General features: G+C 51.6%; 3 protein-coding genes across 9 annotated transcripts in view; 2 read left to right on the forward strand and 1 right to left on the reverse strand.

Moving 5' to 3' along the window:
* Positions 1-440, forward strand: part of LOC126569089 (zinc finger FYVE domain-containing protein 1-like) — a 7703-nt gene extending 7263 nt beyond the window's left edge. For all 5 annotated transcript variants that reach the window (XM_050225912.1, XM_050225913.1, XM_050225908.1 and 2 more), the window contains one exon: positions 1-440. This exon is cut by the window's left edge and continues 1129 nt beyond it. The gene's annotated coding sequence lies outside the window, so the exon portion shown is untranslated.
* A 683-nt stretch (positions 441-1123) lies between these two features.
* LOC126570932 (leucine-rich PPR motif-containing protein, mitochondrial) lies at positions 1124-4618 on the reverse strand. Its single transcript, XM_050229067.1, has one exon. It carries the CDS (start codon positions 4501-4503, stop codon positions 1246-1248), a length of 3258 nt encoding a protein of 1085 aa, XP_050085024.1. The 5' UTR covers positions 4504-4618; the 3' UTR covers positions 1124-1245.
* Positions 4619-20412: 15794 nt separating this feature from the next.
* The window catches only part of LOC126573003 (serine-rich adhesin for platelets-like), a 61265-nt gene continuing 59942 nt past the window's right edge, over positions 20413-21735 (forward strand). For 2 of the 3 annotated variants that reach the window (XM_050232758.1, XM_050232761.1), the window contains exon 1: positions 20414-20437. The gene's annotated coding sequence lies outside the window, so the exon portion shown is untranslated. Of the gene's footprint in view, positions 20438-21735 lie in introns of all 3 variants that reach the window. The other variant, XM_050232757.1, reaches the window with a different exon arrangement.

Below are 21735 nucleotides of genomic sequence, written 5' to 3' on the forward strand. Positions count from 1 at the left end.
TTTTTGGTTAGGGCTGTTAATGAAATTCGTATTCGCGCACTGCGCATTCAGAACTCGGAGTACGCACTCCGGGTAAACGAAGAACTGAGTTGAGAGTTACGAGGAAAGGTTTGGTTTTTGTTTGTGGCGAGACGGAGCGAAGACGACAAGACTTTGCTTAGGGAGCCAACCTGAGATGGTTTAAAAAATCTAAAGACCTCCTGCACACACTGACACCCATAGCCAATATGTAAGACCCGGGAGAGCAGTTAGCGGTTAGCACTTCTTCTGCCATACTCTGTAGTACGCACTAGCAGCAGCAAGATATTGCGCTATAGTTTATACCGAAATGACGAACGGCGAAACCGGAAGTCGGTTATATGGATGGATTCGAAAACATGTTTTAGCCAATAACAGCGTAATCGTCGTAATTGAATAAAAAAGCCATCTTGAACTCTCGAGCCACCCTCTCTGTCACACATTGTAGTGCAATGACGCGAGTCCATCTTACGCAAGTCCAGTGATTTTTGCGATCTAACCTGCACGATGGAATCGGAGTTCGTAGTCAAAAGATTGAGTGTGCTGATTTGACCTGACCGATCGTTTGCGCCGATGTTGTTCGTAGTTAAAGGAATTATAAAGCCAGCAGAGCCAGAGGTACAGCCCCGTATCTCGACATATATATAGTAATAGCAATCCGTATGTATCCGGTGTATACAGACAGACATATATACATATACATCTATATATATTTCAAATAACATTAACGAGCTGGATTATTTTAGATGGTCGTATCGACCTGACATTCAGGTGACTGAGAATGTTGAGAAAGTGTGTCCTTTGGAACTTCTTTTGGAGGATCTTTCATTACCAATTCCAACAAATCACCCAAACATCTAATGCTGCAATCCCCAGTGTGATATCTGATGCAACATTAAGATCATTTCATGCCTCGGCTGTGCGCACATTGTATTTGTCCCGCCTGTGTGCTGGCCTTTCAGCAGAACAGAATGCTGCATAAAAATAGAATCGAACGATCGTCAATCAAACATCACCACAATGCAAACTCACCTTCCCCCGTCGCCAAACCGATTGCAGCAACATCTATTCTTAGCACAGTGCCCCGGATAAGAACACGCTCCAATTGTTGATGATAACAGCTTAATGTTTTATTGACTGAATGTCTTTAGGCTGATTTGCTTTGACTTCTAGCTATTTACACTTGACCAACATGACCGGTCATCGTAGCACCAATAAGCTGATGAATTATTTCAGGTACAGCTTCAAACCATCCGGCACCTCGTAGTTGTTGGCTTCGAGCAGATTGGACAGCTTGCGGGCAAAGTCGGTGGTCACCTTCAGTTCGTCCTCATCGTTGACTAACCGCTGGAACAGCTGGACAGCCGCTTCGCAGTTGTTCTCTCGCACGTAGTGTCCGAGGACGAGCTGTAGGAAGTCCTGCTCCCGTACGTTCGCCAATCCCTTGCTGCATTTGGCCAACCGTAGTACCACGTCGACCTTTCCACTGGCCATCAGGAACTCGCACTGTGTGAGGATGTACGAGTGGTTGATGCGCACCTCGGGATTGATGAGTATCCGGCGCAGCTGTGCCTCCGTACCGGCATCGGCCAGCGCAACGATGAGCGTGTTGTTCGTGTTGACCGGACCGTGGATTTGTGTGACCGTTTGGAGCAATTCGCTGAGCAAGGCTTTCGCTTCGTCGACGGAAATGGTGGCCGCTGCGTCACCCGTACCATTCGTTAGGCCTACCAGCAGCGTAAGGATCTCGAGCTGTAACGGTGTGCGTCGCTTTTCGATCGCGATCCGCTTGAACTCTTCGATCGCTTGTCGGTAATGGCCGGCTAGTAGATACTCGCGCAACACCGGTCCCAGCAGCGCATTGTCGTATGAGCAGTAGCCGAGTTCGACGAGAAAATCGAGCATCTGGCGTGTAGTGTTGGGTGACTCGGCGGCAGGTGCGGTTCCCTTTGCGCTGGAGGCAGCAGCATACTGTGCCGTGTTGGTGAGCAGCTGCCAGATGTTTTTGCCGGCTGTCGCTCCTTCGGCCGTACGTACCTTGCCACCGGTGGTGGCCCGTTCGCGGAGCACTTTCCGTGCCCCGTCCAGTTGTCCTCGTGATACGAGCAAAGCGGCGTAATCGATCACTTTGTGTTCGTCGATGGTGAAGCCCGGGAATTGGCGACGTAACTGATCGAGCGTCCGGCCTGCTTGATCCGGTTCACCGCACTTTGTGTACAGCTCGACCAGCGCCGCCAGCATGCCGGAACTTTGCTCTACCTTGGCCGCATCGCAGCGTCGCTTCAGCTCGAGCGCACGGTCGAGTCGATTCTCGCGAACGCATAGTAGCAGCAACCGGCGCAGGACACCGCGTGTGTTGAGCTTCTTTTGCTCCAGCTCCACCAGGTGACACTCGAGCTCGTCGTAGTTCATGTCACGCGGATGCACCGTGATCGTCTCGAACAGTTCCTTCGAGTGGATCGTCAACTGATCTTCGGTTAGCTTGCGCAGCAAACCTTCCGTTGATTCTTGTCCTTCGGATGTTGCCGATTGCCGGTTGCCGCCAGAACCATTTGTCCGGGCGAAATGGTTTTTCAGCACTCCGGCGGCCATTCGAGAGATCCGAAGCTCATACTTTTCAAACTCTCGCAGTAGCGATCGAAGACTCGTGGCGTCGTGTTTCGATTTTTTGTTCGAAATCACTTCCAGCAGCAGCTGACCGGCGAGATCGTGCTTTGGGTCGGCTGCACGATCCGTGATCGCACGCAACACCTCACAGAGCGTACGCTGGTGGGCTGAGGTGCGATTAATGTTAGCTTGCAGTATCAGCGGCCACAGTAGCTGCTCCGTGTCGAGCTTGGTCGGATAGCGGCGCACAATGTCGAGCACCTCGGTGAACCGATTCTGGTACAGCAAGTGGGAGATGTAGGGTGTCATCAGTGCTGCCATCCGTACGCCACGATCCTCCAGGATCTTCAACCCCGCACGGGCATCTTTGAGTGTCAGGGAAAGCTTCGGCAACACGTACGTCACGATCGTTTCCTGGTCCGGTTCGACGTTTAGCTTCTGCATCAGCTTCAACACGCCCAGTACGCCGGCCTCACTGTCCGATTTGAAGCGTTGCAGAAACAGTGGCCAAAAATAGTGCGGACGGAGTGTTTCCAGTGGGGCCAGTGCTGTGAGAAGTCGCTCAAAGTACCGGTGGCTCGCTTTGGCCGCGCATTCACAGGCCACGTGGTAGGCACGCAGATTACGCTCCGTACGGATCAGCATGGCCAGCAGTTTGTCCAGCTGCGGGAACGGTGCCCCATGGCGTAGCATCTCGACCATCAGGAACGTTCCGTAACCGTCGGTGTTTTCGTTTGCCCGGAACTGGGGCACCGGAAGCTCGCCTAAAAGTAACAGCATACCATCGTACCGGCCATGGCGGATGAGTGCACTTAGTGTGTTGCGTAGCACCGGATGTATTCGCCCATCTTCGACCATCTCTTCGGGCAGTAGCTTCAGCAGTGCACGGACCAGTTCCGGTTGCTTGGGTTTGTCCACCGCCAGTTCCAGCAGTTCGAGCACATGGTCCTCCTTCAGCTGGGAGCCCTTTTCGCGTACCAGCTTCAGCACACGATCCGTCATACCGTCCCGAAGGAATGCGATCATCAGCTCACCGTATGTCTCCCCATTCGCTGACACGTTGCCGGCGCTCATCGTCTCTAGGACCATCTGTACACCGTCCAGATCGCCGGCACGACCGTTTCCTCGTATCATCACATTCAGCACCTCCACCGTGAGTGGCATTTCCAGCTTCAGCATCATATCCCTCACAAGTTTCATCTCCGGTAGATCACCCTTCTCGGCCAGGGCCGCAAAAAGGGCGCGGTACAGCTCGGCATCCTTCTCAATCGGGCCCATACTCTCCAGCAGGGCCGGCACATCCGTGATCGAGTGTTCGTTCTCACGGTACACCTGCAGCAGTGCCTTCCAGTGCGAGGGCTGTGGTTCGGGCCCAAGGTAGAACCAGAACTGCTCGCACAAACGCATCCGTGTCTCGATCGTTTCCGAACACAGCAGGTTGCCACAGCAACGGATCAAAAACTCGAACGCATCGCGAGGAATCTCGAGTGGTCGGGCGAGGATTTGCTTGAGCTTCTCGAGCTGCACACGCCGATACACGATCGCATCCGATCGCAGTTCCTCCAGTAGCCGGGCGACATCCGGTGTGGCCGATGCTGCTTCTGTCTTCTTTGTGGAGGCCTCGGTACCGGGGCTGTTCGTCGCCTGCTTTGCCGATGGTGCCGTCTGGCAGAGTCGTACCGATTGTGATAGCAGACGGCTCGAAACACCTCCCGGTTTACTTGGATGATACAGTGTGGCGCCCACTAGGACACGACCATTCGTAGTAGCTCGTGCACGTTGCTGGCTAGCAACTTGTAGAAACAACCGGCGCCGACTGATGCTTAGGGCGCCCACCAGTAGCTGCTGTTTACCCAGAGCGGCACGTAGATGATACATCGTGACGACACGTCAACTTACCGAACCGTATCGTATGAATCGACTGCCGAAAAATCCGATCGCTGGCCGTTACCAGCAGCGATTACATCAACGAACGAACGAGAGCGGGTGAAAAGTGTTGGCCCACCAGATGACAGCTTGCGTGCGCGGTTTGTTGTGACAGCGAGAACTGTCAGCCGGCTCGTCGTTTTAACACGCTCTTCGTTGTGTGCGTGAGATCGGCTTGGCACGTGCCTCCCGCCAGTTGTAAACAAACCCGCCCGAGCAGCTGATGACAGTGCAAACGAATGAACAAGTGATAAATGGGTTTTTGATTTGCTGCATTATCCAAAAGGGGAATAATTGTGAAGCTTATTAGACTAATATTCTTGGAACTAAGTATGGGTGCTCGTTTTTTGTTACAGCTAATATGTTTGACCTTCCAATTAAGGCACAACGGTGCCCTTTATCGATACGGTAATTGCTGGCCATTGAACGAATTATTTGAAAGCAATCACAATATGCAATGACAGCTTGCCGTTTTTTCCCACGCCGGAGGTGTTGGGTGGAAGGGGTGGCGTCGGCGGAACTTGTTGCTGTTTTCCCAAACAACAACCGCGCACATTCCCATACACGCACGCACACACGCGGCGGTTTACAAGCGGCCCGTGTTCAATGGCTCAAGTGACTCGAGGCTGTGTGTATGTTTATGTTGCGCGTTTTGTGATTTTTGCATTTTTTCTTCCCTCTACAGACACACACTAATACGAGCGCGCAGCAAAAAAAAAGTGCACGCGGATGGGTGCGATCGCGTGGACACGGCCCGGTGAAGGCGTTTCGATTAGAATCGAATTGGACGCGTTGTCGCCGGTCGGTCGGTCGATGGTGGCCCCTCTCGAAAGTGTGTAATATCTCGTTCGCTCGCAAGCGCAAGGTGTGCGTGGCTGGCACCAGGTTATTTAGCCGACAGGCAGGCAGGCAGGTTTGAAGTAGTGAAAGGAAGGCAAGCGGATCACTCGCTAACTAGAGGACATCTCCGAGAGCCGCGTGGCGTCGTCAGCAGCAGACGTAGTGGTAGTGGCGTGCATAATTAGCGTGACAAAGTGGTGGACCCTCGCCTTCTCCCGGCACAAACGTCGCGTTTACCGCATCGTGAAACAATAGTGAAACACAGATTTTATCGAAAAGAAAAGGAAAAGAAAACGAACAGACGGGATCACACTAGAGACAGAGAGGGAGAGCGAACAAGAGAGAGAGAGGGACAGGAGCGGACAAGGAGTCAGGTGCCGGGTGGCGGTGGAAAAGACGGGGTGGTACCGTTCAATTGGCGTTCGTTTCGTGATTTTCTAGGTCATCGTTCGACGACAACGTCGTCGAGGACGGTATCAGTGCCGCGTGCTAGCCCCTATCGCAGGGCCCATCATCATATCCGCATACAAGGAAAGGAGCAGCCGCAGCAGCAGCAGCAGAAGAGAACGTCGTCCACGTGGAAGGTAAGTGGCGACCCGAAAAAGGCATTCAACGGCGTGCTATGCTGGTTACGGAATTGCAACTCGTCGTCCCAGAGCATAGCCACCGGAATCGAACATATTACTTCCTCCTTCCCGACCCCGTCGTCCCTTTCGCCATCGATCTGGCGAACACGCACACACACTAGCACATGGCGCGTTGCGCATACCATACAGCGGCGGCGGCGGCGGCGTTTCGGTTGTTTACACAACACCCCGTTCTCTGGCTTGGGCTGCTGCCAAGGCAACCCTTCCATCCATCTATCCAGCTGGCAGTAGGCCTGGAGTACTGAAGGTATTTGTAATGTTTAAAAGCAAGAATTTGGCCAAAAGAACCTCGCCATATCGCCGTGCATCGGGGTGGTGGCTGGCCATGTGATTCGACCAAGCGCGACCCCACCACCACGTCAGCATCGTCGGTCGGTCGGGCACCTTGGCACAGCCGTACACGAAATCTCAAATGAACCGGAATCAGCACCGAGTGCCGCCGTCTATGATCAAACCACACACCACCGCTAACTGTGACCGTGTGCCTGTGTTTGTTTGAGCAAATGTGCGCTTCTTGTCCTTGTGCGTTTGCTGGCTGCTCGTGCACACCGGCACCCAGCCCCAGTCGATGCTCGGATCTGTCCGGAAAGTTGAAAAGAGTATCGCATAATCATCGTACCGGAGCTTCTCACATCTCGTTCTCCTCACATCCATCCAACCCGATAAGAAGTAGGTGATGGTGGTGGTGCCCATTTGGTGCCCTCAGTGCGTGCGCTATCGTGGCGTCGTCACAAACATGGCCCAGCAGGAGGGGGTCGGGTATCGAATGAAAATAAATGTTGATTTTCCTCATCGAAACACACGCGCACGTCTGCGTGTGTCGGAATGTCCTCTGTGTATTTGTTCGTTAATTTACTTCCCCCGATTTATGGTCCTCACCCTCCCCAAAAAAAGGGGGGCGGCGCGCGCGTTGTTGATCGATTGTTTGAACTGCAGGCAGGCAGCAATCATAGTATGCGTGTCACTTGTTAGAGCAATAAAGGGTCAGGAAGCGACGGGGTGCGGGATGCGGTGTCGCGATCGATCGAGATACCGCGAGCTCACGGGCTCTCCTCCGCTGGGTTCAATTACTTGCACCTCATGCCGGTGGGGGTTGGCCTCTGCAAAAAAAAAACGTGAAAACGAACACAGACACACCGCACCGTTACGGTCCGGCACATGAACGCACGCATGCCAAATGCGAAAAGGGGAGGGCGATCGACGCGCGCGGTGGCTCGATCGGAGGGAAGATTCCTGCGATCTTTCTCCTCCCGTGATGCTCCAGGATTGTGACTCTCTTTTTTTGTGTTAGTATGTGTGTCTGTGATACCGGGCGAATGCGTCGCCGGTAGTTGCATCTGCATGCGATCATCGGTCGCCGGAAAGTGCGTGAAAGTGCGAGTGCTGCCCCCTTTCACACCTTCTGCACCCAAGGGCTGCCTCTCGCATTCTTCGTGCCCTCTTCTTCTCGCCGTAAGCCACGTTTCTCGTTCACGGCGTTTAGTGGCGTTTTCCAGGTCTAGAACCAACTTCAAGACCAGTCTCCCTTCTCTTTGGTCAAAGTAGACTGTTAAGAAGAGTGCGCAAACACTGGGGGAAAGGTAAGTGGAACAGCGTAGGGAGCGTTTCTTGCTCCAAAACGTGCTCCATACAACACAACAACCCTCCCCGAAAACCTCGTTACATCATGGCGTGGATGTTATCACCATCATTTGGCGTCCATGCTGCTGCTGCTGCTGCTGCGTATCACACAGCTACAGCGCCTGATGGTGATAATAAATATGGCCCATTGTGTTGCTCGCAGGGAGATGATTGATCCATCGATCGCGAAGGGTCCAAGCCCCTTCCACAGAAAAGAACAATCTCCCTCGTCGCGTCCACAGCATTGCGTAGCTTGGGTTCTCATGCTGCCGGTCGCTACCATCACTGCGGGGTGTCTGTCATTCCGAGTCGGACAGCAGCGCACCTACGACTGCTGGCTTGTCAGTCGCTGAGTCGTTCTTGTCTCGCTCTCTCTCTCTCTTTCTCGGTCTGCCCGCTGTGTGGACGTCTCATGTGCATCGTCGAGATGCTCTGTATGATTACGCAACCAGCAAACAGATCACGGAGACGAAAAACCAACATCTCAGATGAAATCAATTAAATGATGCTCGCAGCTGACTGATTGTGTAATTGTGCACAGAAATCGCTGCTACGATGAGTTATTTTTATCCCCAAAAAACACTTTATTGGACATTGATGGCGTCAAAACGTGGTCTCGGTGTACGTCTAATGCAAGTGCCGGTATCTGCCTTGAACTCACAGGTGCAAATCATCATGTGGATGCACTTTACCCATCAGCAAGGTATTAGCTTACTTCTCATGGCCAACAACATGGCAGCAGCATATGTGCATGTTGTTGCTGGCCGGCATACCGAGGTCTCACACACAGAGGGTGTTCACAATCACCCGTGGTGAGTCGAGAGAGGTGCCGGAAATGATAACTTTTGTGTGTGGAACATCTCAATCGTGCAGAATGTGCAAATGGCGAGGACGCAAAGAGTGCGCGTGTCGATTTGCGATGACTTGCCCCAGTGGAGAGATGGATCCGGGTTTGGCACCGACATGCCGCTGCACACAATGCCGGTTGTAGCTTTCGTTTCACGCTGTTTCGCCGTCCATTGTTTGTAGAGATAAGGTTGGGGTTCATATGACTTTTTACATTGAAACACTTGTGTGATTTTCTTCGTATGTTCGATATAATTTTGAATTATGCTTGGTCTTGGTCAAGAAATAATAGAAACCTTTTTGATTTTAGTAGGCTGCATATGTCCTGGGAATGACAAACGTCTTGCGTAGCGTAGTAGGCTCTAATTGGGATCTAGAAATAGTATAACAAATTTGAAATTTGCTTGGGTTTCGAATTAGAATTGGAGAACATTACTCAAATAGCAGATGATATTCTGTTGATTATTATCAGTATACTGCGTTGGATAAGTAAGTGAAATGAAGAAGAAATATTTTGGATTGGAATTTATATTTTTTTAAAATAAATAGCCGAGTTCTAGACCATTCCATGATGGCTGATCAGCTATCCCAAACAGCTGATCGCGCTCATCCGGAATGCACAACCTAAGAGAAAGTAAAGCAGCCGACGAGAAGCAATAACGGATGTTCTAATTGCACCCGAAAGGACTCGTTCCCATCCCTTCAGAAGCACGACGCAATCCTTAACGAGAGAATTCAGGGTTATCTTCCAGTCCCCTCGAGTTGACCTCGAAGAAGAAGAAGAAGAAGAGGAGGTCTGAAGAAGGATATCGCATGGAACTACCTGGCCTGGCTGGGAAGTCCGATCGCATAGCCCCGATGGTTGGTTCCGGATGGCAGAGGGCACGACGAGCCCCCGATATGTGTAACACACGATGGGTCACGCTGTTACCGTGTCTCTCACTCGATCGCTCGCTCGCTCGCTCGATCGTTGCCTCGAACCGGTAGCGCGAGTGCGTTAATTTAACGTTTCCTGCAATTCTTCACTTTATCTAACTTCCCGTCCGTTCCGTCGACAAAACACGGCCAACGACGCCGTTGCCGCCTAGGGCGATCATGCTCATCATTATCATCATCACGGCATCGCACGGTGGCGGGATCATCGGGTGTATACACGCGCTGCGTTCCTCTCAAACACACCGTTTAGCGGTCTGACCCGGTGGTTCCGGTTTCCCCCCCCCCCCTCTTTCGCTCTCTCTCTCTCTCTCTCTCTTTCTCTTGCTCTCTGTCACTGGAGAAGGGTGATTTTCCAGCCCGCTTTTCACGGCCCGTCGTCTCTCGTCTCGGCTTTTTCATTCGCTTCGTTGGTTCTGCTCGATCCGCGATCGCTGCGGTGCTGGTCTAGGGGTGAGTCTCACCTTGAGAAGAGGTGAGTACGCGCATTGAACCGAATTATCGGCTAACCTCCGTTGATGTTCCGTGCTGCTTCACGAATACACCTTTCTTCGTCTGGCTCCGGGGAGTGGAACCGAAATGGAACGCCAACCAACCGACCGCCATCATTCAAATCGTTAATCGTTCGTTCATTTCGTTCAGTTCGTAAACGGTTTAACAAGGCCACTGGCGATTCGATCTTCGAGTTCGAGTGATTTGTCACCCGTTTCGCCGTGGGCTGGTGCAGGAAGTTCGATCGCTTGCCACCAACGGGGCCACGTGCATACCGGTCTGCAACACGTGGGGTCAGTTCACCGTCGTCGTCTGAGAGTTGAGCTCGATAGAGAGAAAACACGGATAGAGTAACACCAGCAGCAACACAGCAGCCATTGCGTTCGACGAATCCAAACGCCATCATTAACAACATAACCTCAAAAAAAAATGTGGCTCACCCCTTTTTTAAAGGTAGCGACTGTGACTTCTCCTATTTTGCTTCTTAATTCAGCCCCCTCGCGGACGGAAATTAATGTTGCGATGGAAATCGAAAGCATTAAATAGTTCCACTATAATATTACCACTAATTGGGTGTCGTTTTATCGCCCACGAGAGACTCTCTAGACTCTTGAGTCTTCTAGCTGTCCCGGAACCACGCAACATAATTCATCGTGACTGCGTGTGGTGTTTTATGAATTGTTGGGTTGCGTCCAGATAAAGATCAATGTAGTTTTGTGGCCGCCCATACACCACACCAACAAACAAGAGCAAGACGCTGAGTTTGAGGCCCTTCAAGCGGTGCGGTGTGTGTGCGCGTTGATACCGACTCCGAGAGGTCCGCGTCCGAATCTCACGCCGCTTCTCCACCACGTGTACAAGAGTTGGTGGCGGCAGTGGAAGCAACCTCGTCGTCGTGATCGATTTCGCCTTGAACTCCTCGAGGTTCCCGGGGCGTCGCGGCGCGTTTGTCGGTGTGGCCGACTTCTTATCAGATATGAGTTTTTCGGTCGGCCGGTTGGTCTGTCGGTTGGTTGCTGCGTCAAACGAAAACAAAAAGATCCATTCGAACGAAGGCTACCGAAAATGCTGCGCGTGGTACTACAAGAGCAGCGTATCGGCGCCACGGGTGGTGCGTTCTGTCCCTGCTCGACCACTTCCGCCGTCGTGGCGTCGTTGGTTTTGTGTTTGGGACGGGTTAAAAAAGCATCAAATCAATTGAGCATCATTCCCCTTTCGCTATTGTGACGCGTTGACGCTGAGTGTGGCTGTCGGACATTCGGATCGGGCATAATTTGGAGACAGCAATGCGCTTGGAACCAGGGAAAGGAATCTGTAGACGGCGCACCGTTTGCACAGCATGCTGTGATCGCCATTTTGTAATCCACAAAACCTGCAACCTGTAGTCACCGGTTTTTTTTTTGGGACGCCACCCGACATCAACACAAGCCGTCTAGATAAGCTGCGCTATCACGTTGGATTGCGTTTCTCTGTGTGTGCGTCGTCAGATTATCGTTCCCCCACTCCGCCCTGTAGCGATAACACCAATTCTAGGGGCTTCCACATTCCACCGTACCAGCGAGGTAGAGAGGTTGCAGTGTTTTCAGGTTTCTGTCCGAGGCGAAAAAGAGTAGCGTCCCCTTATCGGTTGGTACAGGTTGGCGCAACAGGAATGTAGCCACGCTAACCATATACCATCCGTGCTGGGTGATCAACTTGTCTTGTGTCTGCGGTCGTCCCCTCTGACGTCCAATATGGTTTCTCGAATTTTTTATGCTAACGACGCGCTGGTTGTGTTGTGCGTCGCGCGTTCGGTGGAGCGTCATTGGGTGGCGCAATGGCGTCATTCCAGTAACAGCACGTGTTTTGTGGATAGCTTAGGTTGCTTTCAAGGCTCGGCACACCAGAAGTTGGTTCCGTTTGCCGGTGCATTTTGCGCAGCAAGGCAAAAGTACCTTCTGTTGTTCTCGTTGCTCTTTCGCAACTGCAGCATCTCTGCACAATCGCCGCTCTGGTGTGCTATTATCACAATTCGTACCCGTCGTCGTCATCGTCCACGTTGCGCAGTTTTTAGCAATCAGTGGAGGTGCAGCAGCAGTACGATTGAGGGGCGATTGGTTGGCGTTTGTATTGGGCAGTGATTACATAACCTGTCGCTCTTATCTAGCTCTACTTGGCGCCACAGCACAACAGTCCGCCTTGCACCTTGAGACGCAAAAACGGAATCTTTTTTTTTTTTGTTTTTACTTCTAACCAATACTCTCGCCCGCCAAGAAGGGCCACCTTCGGGGTTTCATTCATCAACGCCCTGATCCTGATACCACCGGGGGCTACAAGAGGGGGGAAACTGATTACGTAAAGCCAACCGCGTGGGTCATTGTGTGGAGCGACCTTGGAGCAATGTGCTCTCACCCCGCCGGGCTAAATGGCGATTTTTGTGTGAGGCGCGCTGATGAGGTGAGGTGATAATTGTGTGTGCTTATCGGTTGGTGGTTTTTTGGTTTGAATTTCATTTTTATTAAACATAAACAACGAGCTCAGCGGCAACCAGAGCAGATGCAACGCGCAAGCGCATCCTGGTCCTGGCGTCCCTGGCGTTATCAGAATGAAGCGTGGCAATCTGGACGCCAACCGGGGGGGGTGATAATACTGACCTCGTGAGGGCGCGCTCCATTCGGATTAACACAGGGAGGACGGGGAGAAGAGGTCCGAAGTAGGGGGGGGGGGAGTAAGAGGTTTGTAAACAAATCGCGGGATTAGCTCCATCTACACAAAGACAGAGACACAGGCTGGTGGGCAGCGCTTGTTGGCTTGTCGTTATCTCAAAAGTGAGGTGCTCCCCTAAGTGTCCGGACACTGGGCGAGACGAGATGGCCTCGTCGCGTCTCACGGGGCCAATAATCTGATGACCTAGAACACGGTGAACATGCGCCGGATGCGCCGGATGAGGTTTACCAACAGCACGAGCAGCAGAGGAGCACTTCTTTGTGATCCGAACCTCCTGCTCCTCCTCCTGTGCTCGCTTAGAGCAAGAGGACGCTCTAATGCGAAATAGTATGTTAGTGGAAGAATACAACGTTACTGTCTAGCCAGTTGAACCGTCTGCTGCTAAATGAGGCCGCCGATCAGTGGTAATGACTTAATGTGCTACTAGCGTCGTTGATGTTGAATACTCTTTTTGTTTTCTTTTTTCGAAAAAATGGCGTTCGAAGTCATAAAATCCGATCCTCGGTTAATGGAGCGCGAAATGGTTTATTTTTGTGCGGTTCTGGCCCCCTCCTTGTTCCTGGTTTGCCAAACGCGAGCGAAATTTACGGCAGTGCTAAACGCGGTGGCAGAATGTCCCTATCGTTGACAGGAGGTCGTACTTTTTGAAGCTCACGCGACCGCTAGGTGGGGCGCCGTGTTCCACTGTTCATTTGAGTGTGTAGCTGACGTTTGATCACTGCTGGAACGAACTGGAACTTTACTAGATTATTTTGTAATGTTTGGAATTTGTTTCTCCAAGAAAAAAATATTCATTCATTTTTGGCAACCTGGCTTCCTGCCGATCGACCGGGAAGGGAAGTGGCCTGGCCAGGAAATGGTTCCAAGAACGACTGATCGCAATGATTTATGGTGCGAGCCGGTCCGTCCTGCCCGTCCCCTAATATTCAATCCATTTGCTAAGGAATGACCAACACCCCCGGGGGCCAGGGAATGTCCTCCCTCCCTCTCGGGTTCGTTTCCCGGCGTGTTGGATTAAATTAAATTATATTTCCCGTTTAGAGCCGCGCACCACTCGAGAAGTCTGTCCACACGACGACGGGTCCATGATGATGATGATGCTGCACCGCTACTCCCTCGGCGATCTCGGTGCAGATTGATTTATGTCCACCCATCCACCGATGGCCACCGATGCGTAGCGAGCGACAAATTTTTGAACCGCCCCAGTGCCGGTGAGCGAGAGGCGGCGGAGCATCGGATCGACGATGCACCGATGTCGATCGCTGTCGCGCGGTACCACCGTCCGCTCAATGCCGCTCGGCAGGAATTTGCGAAGAACTTGTCGCGAATTCGAATCCCAAGCGACGTATGCTACGAGGAGTGCAAGAGCTGCAGAAATGCGTCTAAATCACCTGGCATTAGAATTCATAATTAATTAATCCGGCAGGCCATTCCATTTCTTTTTTGCTGCGGTCCCAGATCGTGTGCAGGTGGGTCACCGGGGGGTGGGTTCGTTTCGTCTTTTTATTTCGTCGATTCGGTCAGAGCGGTCGAAGCGGAAAACCAAGTGTCCAATTTTGCTATTTGGGTTAGCGCGGCCTCGCACGCTGCAGTGAGTGACAGCTAGACGCGCAAAAGGACGCCTCCTCTGATGTCTGGCGAAAGAAAATGGCGATGGTATGTCCGCGTATGATCACTTTGTTGAGCAGAAGTTGTGTTGTCTCTGCCGAAGAGTGAAGGTGCGCGGAATCTTTTCCGCCATTGCTTTTGCGACACAGCTCTTCTCTCTTCTCTCTCTCTCTGGGCGAATACTAGGCTTTCTTCCTTTGCCCTCGAACCGCGTGTAGATCTGTGGCGACGAGGTTGCGTGCACATCACGCCGGTGTGAAGGAGGTTACCCCGAGAGAAGAGAGGTGGTTATGTTAGAGTTTTTATTTTTCGCTAAAAATAGTACCGCGCGCGCGTTTCTCTATTACGAATGGTGGCGATGGTGCCGTTTGGTGGCGCCGTATGAAGGAGGAAAGAGCGTGGGGGGATTAGAAACAAATGCGATCGACACCGATGTACAGAGATAGGGAGGGCGAAAGGAAAAGAAACCTATGGCAGAGTGAGAAGCATCCGGACCGGAGTGTAGCTAGCGAGTGCTGTAGACCTGTAGGTGAACTGAACCGAGACCAACCGGCCGAGAAAACCTTGTTTGTGGTGGCCAAACATTCGGGCCTACGGAATTAAATTGGATTTGGGTGTACCGGAATACCGGAGCACTAGGATACAGTGCGGAACGCGCAATGAGATAATCGAATCTAACTTAAAAACGGTTCGTTAGTTTGTCTCACAGAGTACGCGCTTTTTGACACTTGGTATCGTTTATAGTGGAGGGTTATACCTCCATTTGTTTTACTCGCAAATGGCAGATAGATGTCATGGAATTTAAGAAGAAAGATGATAGTAGTATGCTTTGCGTAACACGCACTATGAAGCTACTTAGCGTTTATTTATGCTGATAACATATTGTGGAAAAATCCAATCTTTTTCTCCTCTAACCAGAAAGCAGCTTTATTCCGGCGATGCATTGCAGATAAGACGATCGGTTGCGCTCGCGCAAAAGTAAAGTTCAAACGCCTCGTCGCATTCGTTGCTTTGCTTGGGGTGTTTGATATTCGACCCACCCAAAGCCCCCCCCCCCAAAAGGGGTCTCGCTGTCCACCACACTGGGGGAATCCCAGAATAGGTCAAATGCATACCCGGGGGTGGGCTGTGATGGTGTGTGGCGCGTGCGGAGAAAGCCCAAGAGTGCGAAAGGGGTAGAATGATAATGCGTAACCTCCTTCCCCATGGTGGGGAGCATTCGACTTGCACACGAAAACGACTCCATTATCACCGTTCGACGTGGACTCTCCCAGAGGTGGTGGTGGGGTGATTGCGACTATGCGGAACGTCGGCGTCGGTGGCGGCGTCAGTTGTGCCACATGATCACCCATGACCACCACAATGACACACACGCCACGGGAGCAGAAACACAGTAGACAGGGGAACAGAGTTTGTACGGATTGCGTGGCGTGTGCGTCCGCTTGCATTTTCTTTTCCTTTTCGGTTTTTGTTGTATTTTTGCAGCTTCATTTCACATACGCGGACGCGTCCGCGCCCGTTGCTTGCTCACTACACAAAGTTTGCCCGAATCCGGCCATTTGTACGCACTACCGTTCGAATGGTTTAAACCGCGCATACATGTGTCTTTTCCGTAGGGTGTTTGGGGATTTGATGTTCTGTTTTGTGGATTACCATTAAATTATCCCTAAATTAATATATTTTTGGTCGGACAACCATTAATTTCAGTGATCTATTTTTTTGTATTTGGTAATTTGTTGCAAAAGACTTCATATGATCGATTATACAAATAGGGAATTGAGAAGCATCAGTAATACGAATTAGTAATAGTGGAGTTGTTTATTAATTTTCACTGCTTAGTTACTCTGTGATTCTCTTTCTGCTTTTTATTACATGCGCTGTCCATTAATGTGATAGCAAATCAAATTGCAGATGTACAAAATCTTCTTGCTTGCAACAATTTCGAATAACAGTTTACTTTTCGAATACCTTTTTGCTATCTAATTAATTGATTTTGTTTTCAATTAGTATGTAACGGTTGACGAGCGAAAAATGGGACGCAACGGTCCAATACAATTAACGGTTCATCGGCGAATCGTTTGTGTAAAATTATTGTTGTTTTTTTAATCAATATTGAATTACATTAGATTACCTCAATAGCTCTCTAATTTCTATGTACACCAAAAACACAAAAATACTATTTATTTAGCCGACACGTGGACCTCTTCTTCCGTACGGTAGAGTTTGTGTCACTGTAAATCTACGTGGGGCACCTTAACCTTCTGCACGGAGTAAAAGCTTGTACGCCTTTTTCTGGACCCTTTTTTTTAGTCTTAGGTTGCTCTGACGACGAGGCGAGGTCATTGCGTGGCGTTGCTTGTTCGCGACGTTAACGTTGTCCATATTTACCACCCTAATCTCCCCACTCGCCGGGAAGGAGAGGTGGTGCACATTGAGTAGGCACGATCAAATGATACGCTCGAACAGCACCACAACCCAAAACCACCGACGACGACGCCACGCCAAACCAAACCGTCCAAAACGGGGGCGAAGCGAAGCGGAAGTTCACTCCCTTACTGCTGGTTGCCGCTCCCGGCGGATCGTGGCGGATGATGACGATTTCTTCTTCCAATCCCACCCCCTTCGGCTGGTGGTAATCCGATCAAACGATCGAACCCTCCCCCAAAGACCATAAAAAAATGGAAGCAACGCACAACACAACACAACACAACACACTCTCTCTCGCTCGGGGCGCCTCTACTACCGCAAACAACCGAAACCTCGGTGCTGAAGCTGCTGGTGTTGGTGGTGTTGATGGTGTTTGGGAGCATATTTTGGACCTCGAACAGCAGCAATTGCAAGGCATTGGACAAAGTAGACGCCGGCCACAGCACGGTGCGCGTCTCTTCCTACGCGTCGCTACGCCTACCACGGACGACGCTCCATCTTGTCCAAAGGCGGTCGCTTTGCTATTCGCGCGTTCGCCGGTATTTAGGCAAAAATGGACCTATTTTTGGATATCGTCGCAGCGTCGTTGGGGTTGCTGCTCGCGGCTATACTACTCCGCGTGCTTATTAAGACACGACGCGCGAACCGTGTGGTGTGCAATGTGGCGACGCAATTGGCGTGTGTCGCAATAACGCAACCAAGTGCACAGAAAGAGCTACAGAGAGAGAGAGAGAGGGAGAGAGAGGGTGATCGAGTTGTCGATTAGCCCGATATGACGTGTCCGATTGGTCTCTTCCAGCAGAAGGGGTAGTGTTTCTAGAATGCTGAATACGCTCTTCACCTTCGTTTGGTGGCCTAGGATGATGTCATTAGATTGAGCGACAGTTTTGGGTTTGTCCGTTTTAGGGGTCTGCATCTTGAGGAGCTTGGTCGGTCGCTTCCTCGCTTTTTCCGCATTGCGTGTCCGTCTCGACCGCTATAACATGCGATGATGGTGATGATGATGATGATGATGGCGCCTTGAGTAGCTGGTTGAGTAGCAGCAACCACAGAGAGAGAGAGAAAGAGAGGGAGGCTCGCGTTCGCTACTAATATGGCTGCGTGTTGCCAACGCGAACGGTTGCCATGGCAACCACACGTGCGCTACTATAAGGTACACTCCACTCCGCTCGGCGTAGCGTCTGTAGTGGTGGTAGTAGTAGTGATGGTGGTACATGGGACGCTTCAGGGTTTTTCCACCCCCTCCCTTTGCTCGTGTGATCGTGAAAGCTCGCCGAGAGCGAGAGTAGCGTTGCGACTGTGTGCGAGTATGGCGTCCACCGTCCACTCGCTCGCTCGCTCGCAAATAATGTTCCGGAAAATGCCGTGACTTCGAGAGTGCGGTGTGTTCGGTGGCTGAGTGTATTTGTGTTCAAATGCATGCCCACCATTTTTAGTAGCCTTGCGCGGTTGGCCTACTATTGCTTGCTTGCTTGCTAGTAGATGCTTTGTCATCAAATGACACAACGGGCGCGCTACTAACCGGTATGACAGTTTGGTTTCTTGGCACCGGATCGTTCCGGTTTGGTCTGCTGCTGCTGCTGCTGCCTGCTGCTGCCAGTCATGGTCACGTGAACGCCCGGAGATCGAAAATAGTGTATTTTCTTCCCGCAACTGTGCAACAATGAATGGCGTTTGGCACCCTTCGCGTGCGCCTACTACGACTATGGCGGTGGCGCCGTCGCGCGGCCACCAGAATGAAGCGAGAAATGGATTACGTAGTTCTAAACGAAGCATTCAAATAAACACATTGCGTCGTTTACAAGTAAATCCGCGTCCAGTTCTCATTCGCTCTCTGGTGTGTTTTCCTTTAAGCATCTCAGTAGGTCCGTCTTGCCAAGGTGACAACGGGAGCGCAAAGGAGCAACGCCAACGTAAACGCCTGACGCTGCTGCTGCTGCTGCTGCGAACACACCAGACACAAAATGGCATCGTGATTCGGTAATTAGATCACATGCACGAACTGTCTTTTCCCTGCCCATTCCTTTGGCTCCCATCCCCCATCCCCTCACTCCACAATCAACATGGCGGCCAACACCAACCGGCGCCGACGCTTGACACTAACACACCATCGGAAACGCGATGCGAGCGGGCAGCAGCATGTCTCTTGAACGGCGAGGAACCGGTCGAATGATTTGCATTCTCACACCCCGCCCACCGGTGCGATATCATCTAGCAACACTCCACCACCGGTTGGGTTGTCCGAGTGTGCTCTCTGTCCTCGTGTCCTCGGCTCCGGCCTCCTAGCTATTCTTGGCAACATACACCGACGGAGAGAGGCCGTGCGGGGCTTTAACATGCACTATTAGCGGTCATGATGATGGTGGTGGTGATCGTAGGCTGCTGGCCGGCAAGAGGGGGCATTTTCTAAACATCAAAAGACACCCTCACTCGCCCGCATCTCCCTTCTTCACGTCCGCGATAGTTGCGACGAGATGCTGCTGAGATGTGTCGTTGTTATCTGATGCTTATCACCCGTGCCCTCATTTTGCGCCACCGCCATGCCGCCATGACGGAACTTGACCAGGAGCCCCCACCGCGGTCCCCTCTTGTTCCATTCGGAATCGATGTTTGGAGATGGGTTGAATATAAAATCATATCTTGCCGACCAAGCAACAAACACACCACCACCATCGAGGGCAGAGTATAGAAGGGGCCGGCCAGCACCCACCTGCCCATATGGTTAAAGGGTGGTGGGGGGGCACGTTGCTCTTTCGGAAATTGAATTCCTTTGGTTGGTAATTGGAGCAATCAAAAGAGACGGAACGCGACCCTCTTCGAGGAGCAGCCGCGGTCGCCCGTTTGCGACGCCTACCTCGGATCGATCGGTTTACAGTGTCGAGTCAACAATCTCGATCGGCAAAACAGAGCAGACCATACGTGGCACGTGCAAAACGGCCCCCCGCCACCCATCATCACATCTCTTGCAATAAACCTCCTGTCCTCTCCCTGCTGTAGCGGAATCGAGGGATGGTGTGGTGTGTTTGCGCACCTCAACAATAACAACATTGCATGGCGTTATTGAATGGCGCGCGTGCAAATTCACCCCCTGGATGTCCGCGCATTTAAGCGTCTTGCTGCAATCCACCACCACCACCACCAGCAGGTTCTTGGGTTCAGATTGCGCATCCCGGTGCCCCGATCCGGATCCCGGATGATGGTTGCGCCGCAACAAAGTGCAAACAAAGTAATGTGTGTCTGTAGTTGAATCAATCAGCACCTTGTGGCCGGTTTGAGGATGCGTCCGTACTTGTGCTCCCTACAACACAAAGTACAAAACTACGCATCGCTTTAAACCGCAGCTATAGCTTAGCTTAGAGACACCTCCAGAGCGGGCTAGAGACGGCTGTGGCGCATGGCAAATAGACGCAAACGGCGTTTGGTTAATTGAGGTTAGGTTCTCGAAACTCGCCATTTGCGTTGCGTAGTGCGCAGTGCAAGCGAGACGGAAAGACGCCGATCGCGATCGGGCGAGAGCGCGCATTGCGTCGTCGTAACGGTGGCGGGGTGGCCGGGAAAAGGACACACCGGGTCGGGTCTATTAGGGACCGCTTATGTAAATGAGATTCGGACGCGCAATGTCGGTGTGCGCGGAACGGTGGCAAACCTGTTGCGCTGCTGCGCGGTATGCAATCGGTAATGGCTGTCTTCGGAGAGGGCTTTGAGATGGAGATGATCGGCCACAACGGGATGCAGCATAAGATCATAAGCCGATGCTTCAGTGACAGGTCAATCATTTGTTTATAACTCTGTTTTTTAACGAGTTAAAATGTTCTGTGATAGTAGAATGAGAGGTTTTCCTACAAAAATGTTAATTATTTCAACCTTCTGTCGTGCAATTTGTGTCTTTCTATCACTTGCTTCCGAAGAAGAGGATTGCTAATGCTCGAATCCACAAGATGGCGGCTTATGTGAAGGTCTCACAAATCGGAACCACCATTTGTCACCCCCGGGAGAAGCACTAAACATCAATAAGTTTGTATGCTAAATCAACGAAACATAGCACAACCCCCGGTAGCCAAGACTCTGATGCGCGTGGCCTCAACAACATCATCATATTTCCTGCCATTGTTTTGCATGTGTCGCCGTTCTGCTCGGTGCTACCGTGCTGGTTGTGTCTCATGAAGGCACGTGACAACAGTTGTCAGTATTTGTGCAGCAACCTCTACTCTTGTTGCTGCTGCTAGTGTCGAACGGTTAAACAAACAGGGAGATTGAAATTCCCCACCGGCGGCGACACCACTCAGACCGCTACCTTCGGATACGGATACGCTAATCTCGCTTCGCGCGCCCAGTAAAATAGATGCCAGCCTAACTTTTTCTGTGGCCATGAGTATCGCGTCGGACAAACCAAGGCCGTGCACCGGTCGTGTGTTTGTATCAACAGCGCTACGCTGCGGCGCAAATGGTTGGTGCTTTTCCCGAATGTCCCCACCACCCTCTCTCTCTCTGTCTATGAGGGTGAGGCCAGAGTGATACAATGTACGCTCTATGCGGGCAAAATGGAGTAGCGTCGTCGTCGTCGTCGTTGTCCGCCATGCGAATTGGAAGCTCGCAGATTCCAGAGCAGTGCCGTCACCTGCCCTTCCCCCACGAAAAGCGCGCCTGCACGCCTGCATCTTATCAGCGGACCCCCGTCTGCATTGACACCCCTGTGTCATTTTCGCCGTGGCCGCGCTAGTTGTTTGATTTGTTGTTTCAGGGTGGCGGGAGGGGTTGGCTTTTTTTTTGCAAAACAATCGAGAGCGCGAACCGAGATCGACAACACACCTTGCACGCGCTAAACGCGCCACGCGTATATAGGACACGAATGACTGTCGTCGGAACCATGTCGGTGCCATTTGGCCTCATTTCGTTTGGCCACCCGGCCTGCTCTCGTAGGTGTTGGAGAGAGGGAAGCTATCCTGTAACTGATAAGCGATTGTAGCAAACAATTCACCCAAACCGTGTATGACCGGACTTGGTCATGTCCGGTTATCTGATGAGCTTCCGCTATTGTTGGCAAATGTAGGTGTAGGTCACGCAG

This window comes from Anopheles aquasalis, chromosome 2, assembly GCF_943734665.1.
Source record: "Anopheles aquasalis chromosome 2, idAnoAquaMG_Q_19, whole genome shotgun sequence".
Lineage (NCBI taxonomy): Eukaryota > Metazoa > Arthropoda > Insecta > Diptera > Culicidae > Anopheles > Anopheles aquasalis.

Excerpts from the sequence above, each read along its gene's own strand:
- LOC126570932 (XM_050229067.1), bottom strand. The coding sequence starts at position 4,503 with ATGTATCATCTACGTGCCGCTCTGGGTAAACAGCAGCTACTGGTGGGC.